This window comes from Brassica napus, chromosome A6 (genome assembly GCF_020379485.1).
Source record: "Brassica napus cultivar Da-Ae chromosome A6, Da-Ae, whole genome shotgun sequence".
Classification (NCBI taxonomy): domain Eukaryota; kingdom Viridiplantae; phylum Streptophyta; class Magnoliopsida; order Brassicales; family Brassicaceae; genus Brassica; species Brassica napus.
Genome location: NC_063439.1, coordinates 26,241,836 through 26,247,055, shown reverse-complemented (window position 1 = coordinate 26,247,055; position 5,220 = coordinate 26,241,836). Strand labels below are relative to the sequence as shown.

At 37.5% G+C, this 5,220-nt stretch overlaps 1 protein-coding gene and 1 pseudogene across 1 annotated transcript; both read right to left on the bottom strand.

Annotated features, from left to right (window-relative positions):
* Positions 1-1,914, bottom strand: LOC106363880 (annotated as a pseudogene).
* Positions 1,915-2,891: 977 nt separating this feature from the next.
* LOC106369353 (chromatin assembly factor 1 subunit A) lies at positions 2,892-4,956 on the bottom strand. The gene is made up of 5 exons (XM_013809507.3): positions 4,684-4,956; positions 4,462-4,606; positions 3,421-4,306; positions 3,265-3,346; positions 2,892-3,176 (listed from the first exon to the last, which is right to left on the bottom strand). Exons 1-5 carry the CDS (start codon positions 4,711-4,713, stop codon positions 2,970-2,972), a joined length of 1,350 nt encoding a protein of 449 aa, XP_013664961.2. The 5' UTR covers positions 4,714-4,956; the 3' UTR covers positions 2,892-2,969.
* Positions 4,957-5,220: the final 264 nt, after the last annotated feature.

The following is a 5,220-nucleotide window of genomic DNA, read 5'->3' as shown; positions in this document are numbered from 1 at the left end:
CTATGTTTTTAATTAAGTGTTTGTCTACGTAATTTCTTACTGATTGAAATTAAGATAAAAATAGTAAAATAGACTAAATCGAACTTTTAACCATATGCAAAATCTGATTATTTCATATTTTGATTCTTAATTGGTACAAAGTTAATGTTGATTAACTAATAAATAAAAATCTGCAATATTATTATTATGTTAATATAATTAATGATGTGAAGTATTGTTAAAATAATATATTTAATAAAATAGTTAAGATGAACGAAAATATGGAAATAAAAAAATGTATTATCTATTGAAAATAAGGTTAGTTCTATAAGTGTAATTACAAAAATGACACTATTTTTTTTTTATTGCTATCCATGTTTCCAAACAAGTATTATACTTGTTATTCATATTTCCAAACAATTATTAAATATATTTCAATTTTAATAATATAAATACTCCTAGATTTATCCACACCCCAAACATATTCGAGTCAAAACTAACCAAGAAATTAAAAATCTTCTCTTTCTTTCCTTTTGCCCTAGTTAGTTGATTTGCACTAAGTTTGGGAGATAAGAAGACGAGCACACCAGTGGGGGACGAGACTCAGTCGGACATTTTCTAAGACTCTCAAAGTCAACATATCCATCTCCAACGGCCAAAGCCTTGTGGTACCGACGTGTGTTTGAGGGTTGGTCGTCTCTGTCTCCATCGAAAACCATTGCAACTTTCTCCTCCTCGTCAATGACGAAACTCCCAACGTGAGACAAATAACCATCATGTTGTGTTATATCCAATTTCAAAAACTTGCTCCAAGACACCACGTTGGGCTCAATCTTAGTAGTAACCCAAAACTCCAATGTCTCTAATGTATAAAACCGTTCATGCAGCACCGCGAGCTGATCTTCTCCAAAACAAGAGAGTGTCACACCTTCTTTTAAACTAGAGTGAAACGGAAGAGGCAAACGCGGTCCAAATCTCTCGTTTGTAAAATCAAAACAGATTAAAAAATCTTCAAGGTCTGATACCGCTATACTTCCATCACCACAAGGTGGTATTTCCTCTTGTGCAAAAAAATAAGTATTTCCTTTCAAAGACGCTCCGTTAGCATCAAAATCTATTGCCCAGTCCGAAGTAACGTCAAGAACCCTCCAAGAATGAGATCCCAAGTCGTAGATTTCGACAATGAAAGAGTGTTTTCTGCTGTCGATGTCATAATCATCAAAACATCTCAAGATTTTGTGGTTACGCTTCTTGTCATACCCGAGAGCATACATGTCGCATTTGTGAAACTTTGATCTAGGTTCAATCCACCTTGTTTGCCCCAAATAAGGGTTCCACACGGCGAGTCCTGAGTTGTCCTTGAGGACGCATAACAATAAGCCGTGGCAGTGAAATACTTTGGATATCTCGACTTGATTAAGTATATCTATATGCTTTCTAGATTGATAAACTCCCATATACTTGTCTTTGTGGGGATGGAATCTCAATGAATAAACCTTGTAATCCATCGTCATGAAACTCGAAAACTGCCGCTTTGATGTTGGTGTGTTACTCAAGATCCATTCTCTGGATAAAGCGTTCCATAACTTACAAGTGGATCGCACTGCTCGGAGAGATGTTATTGGAACCTTGGAGAGGATCTTATCACCAACCAAGTCTAGTGGAAGATCGGTAAATCTCGTCACTCTTTCAACTTTAGCCACATGTTTCTTCTGCTTCTTTAGATTCGCTCTGGTCTTCAAACAATCTTTATACTTGCCCATGGAGGCAACTTGTGGAGAAAACTCTTGCGTGAAACTTGTATTTATAACCTCTTTGATTCTGGCTTGGGGGCAATAGTAATCCTTTCCATTTTTTTTTAAACTTGCGACCAAAGTCATCATAACAGCTCGTTTTTTTCCTTTTTGCGATTGGGAGATTAGTATCGTTTATCATCAGATGTACACACGTGGTGCGTTCTTATTGGCAGACAGTATTTTTGGAAACGGACGGTGATGAAGTATTTAAACCGACCTTAACAGAACCGAGTTTGAACGAAACAAAATTATAAATCCTTGACCTAGATCGTAACCGAACCAAACAAACCAAACCAATTTATAGAAAATTCTGAAATTAAAGAAAACTTCTAAAAACAAACTAACAAAGCCAAATCATAATTAAAAAAAAAATAGAGAAACCATATTTAAACCAAATACTCCTAGATTTATCCACAACCCCAACATAACCGAGCCTGAACCGAGTCTGAACCAGAAAAGTTATAAACCGAGTGATAGATCTATAAAGCAACTAAGGGTCTGACTGGTTCAAACGCAGCGGTTGCGGTTGCGGTTGCGGGCGTTTGCGGATGCGGGTGGTTGCGGTTTCTAGCGGTTTTAAGAGATTTGTACGACTGGTTCTGCGGTTAGAAATTGGTGCATTTGCGGGATACTTATGACTGGTTAACTACTAGATACAGCAGCGGTTAAATAATAAATTAACAATATTTACATTTTATATAATTATAAAAATATCAAAAATCATAATATTATAATAAATATATAAATTATATTTTCAAAGTTATAGTTTAAAATTTTTAAAATTATAGAAAATATTTTTATTTTAAAATTTTGTAATATTAATTAAAATATCATAGATATATTTTAGTATTTTTATAATTTCATTTTTAAAAATTTATTGAATATTTTTATTTTTGTATTTATATGGTTTTTTTAAAAAAATAAAAAAAAATTATCCTCCCGCAACCGCCCGCAACCGCAAACGCTAGCTGCAACCAGCTTTTGAATTTAAGAGGTTCGGAGCGGTTTGAAGCGATTTATAGCGGTTTGTATGATTGTTTCGAAACGCTGTCAACCGCTACCAACCGCAAAAGCTGCGTTTGCGGGTGGTAGCGGGGAAACCAATCAAGCTCTAAGATGAATAAAAAGGTACTTTGACAAACACTTATATTGTACAAAATAATACAAAGATTGGAACTCTTCTTATGTTTGTTACTAAGAACAAAAGCTAAAGCAAGAAAACATCAATGAAGGTACTTTGCCTGTTCTTCTAATTTGTTCAGCTTGTTTCTCTGTTTTAGCTGCTTGGCGATTCTTCTTCGCTTCAGCCGCTGCTCGCTTCCCCTCTGCTTTCCTCTCTATCTCAGCTAGTTTGTTCATCAACCTGTCTTGCGCTCGTCCCTTTATCCTCTCAACTTCCACCTGCAATAACACAGACTTATAAGCAGAGGCCATGGTTTCTATGATCAACTTTCACTATGTTTCTTGAGGCTTTCATGCTTTTACTTACCTCTGTTTTCCTCATCTCAGCTTCAGATTTCGCCTTCTGATGATTCTCCCATGCTTGTATCTTCATCTCTTCCCGTCTAAATCTAAAGATTACACACAAAACATTTTTAAGTTAAACCCCACTATGATCAAACAAACATTGCAAGTTCTGAGTTACCTAGCCATGTGCTTAGCCTTCTCCGCTTCCTCCCACGCAGAGGCACGAGCTTCAGAAACACTCTTAGAAGTCTGCAGAGAAGCAGCTTTGTTCTTCATTGATGTGGAAGCATCTTTGTCTTCATCCTCTTTGCTAGCCCAAGCAGCAATGTTCAACTTCCCAAGCTGTGTTCCCAACTCCATTATCTCTCTCCTAGTCTTCATTTGAAGCTCTTTCTCCGAGAGCTCCTTGTTACTCATCTGAGAAGCTGATGCTCCTTGTCTTCTCCCAGGACTTGAAGGTTCAGAAGTTATAGGACTTCTGATTGGCGTTGTCGCCCTGATCGGCGTCCCGTTTCTAGAAGGTTCTTGGCTCGCTATTGGAGTCATCTCAGTTCCCATGTCTCTCATTGACACAGACCTCGCTGTTGAAGGTGGCTGCGCAAACGCAGTTGCAATGGATGAGTCATGTCGGCTGAGATTAACTTCAGTTGCAATGGAGTTGTCAATGAGATTAACTTCCCAGCTAACAAACTTCTGTCCTGTCTCCTTCTTGACTTGGCTTACATCTATTCGCTTTGTATCAGGCTCTTCAACTTCAAGAGGAATCTTCATAGAAGACTGCCGACCAAAGCCAGGCCCTTTCTTTGAGACATGAACCTGTCCTCCTGCAGCTGTCTTTGGTCGGTTAGAAGATGTCGGACTAGCGATCCATTTCTGCGCATCGTCCCATTTGGATGGAGCAGGTTTAGAGAAGGACCTAGTGGGAAGTCTTGGAGCAGCCTTGTCCTTTTGAAACTCAAAGAGGGATGCAGAAACACTCTTGACTTCTTCACTCACATTGTCATAATCAGTGGTGATCTCACACACAACATCAACGTCTTTGCAATCATCTGATCCACTAGCAACTGCATATATTTAAAGTAAGGTCGGTCACAAGGAGAGAGAGAGAGATACCATTAAGCAAATGGGGACAAAACAAAAGGGTCATTAAGGAAAATGATTAAGTGGGGCTCCACCGTGAACCCTAGATTAATCAAAAAGGGGGAAACAAAAAGTGTACCAAGGTCATCACTTTGATTTGACCCAGATCTCATTATTGGAGTTGGTTCAATCATATCTTCTTTCTTCTTTCTATCAGCACCGAGAAGAAGCATACTCCTTAACTTCCTCGGAGACAAGCCGCCGCCGCCGCCGCTAGTAGTAACCTATCACAAAAACACTCAAAGGTTAGTGAATGGGGAGAAAGAGAGAAAGAGAGAAAGGAAGAAGCATTTTTGATCACCTGGGTCTTTCCGATTCGTTCGTAATCCATCGAAAGAGAGAATCTTTTTTCGTGTCTCTCTCAATCACAAGTATACCAAGAAGATTGATTAAAATAATAGAAGAATTATAATCTTAGATTTTTATCTCAGAGCCATTATTTGAATGTGGGGAGAGAGAGTACAGTGATGGAAGAGCTTTGGAAGCTTGCGGAAGTACAGTGACTGATACACTCTGTTCTCTCTTCTCTCTCTCTCTTTTTTTTTCTTTTTTAAGCTGACATCAAAGATTCACAGTGATGGAAAGCCTTTAGTTGAGTAAACTGAACTCTCTGCGAAAAAAGAGAGAAAAAAAAAACTAACTTTTTTATTATTGCCATCATTTAATGATGGGAGAATTGGTGAAATAACTAAAAAAAATTTAAATTAAGAAACTAACTATTGTCAAAAGAGATAAAGAAGAAAAAAGAAGAGAGACAAAGGAAACGATGGTTAGTTATTTAATGATCTTCCAATCTCTGGTTCATAAAAGAGTTTTTATAAGTTCAACAACTAATAGT

What these genes read in the sequence shown, in the direction of transcription:
- LOC106369353 (XM_013809507.3), bottom strand. Translation starts at nt 4,713, where the DNA reads ATGGATTACGAACGAATCGGAAAGACCCAG. An exon ending in AAGGCTAAGCACATGGCTAG is followed by an intron (nt 3,347 to 3,420) that starts GTAACTCAGAAC and finishes TGTAATCTTTAG; the next exon opens with ATTTAGACGGGAAGAGATGA. An exon ending in CTGAGATGAGGAAAACAGAG is followed by an intron (nt 3,177 to 3,264) that starts GTAAGTAAAAGC and finishes GTGTTATTGCAG; the next exon opens with GTGGAAGTTGAGAGGATAAA.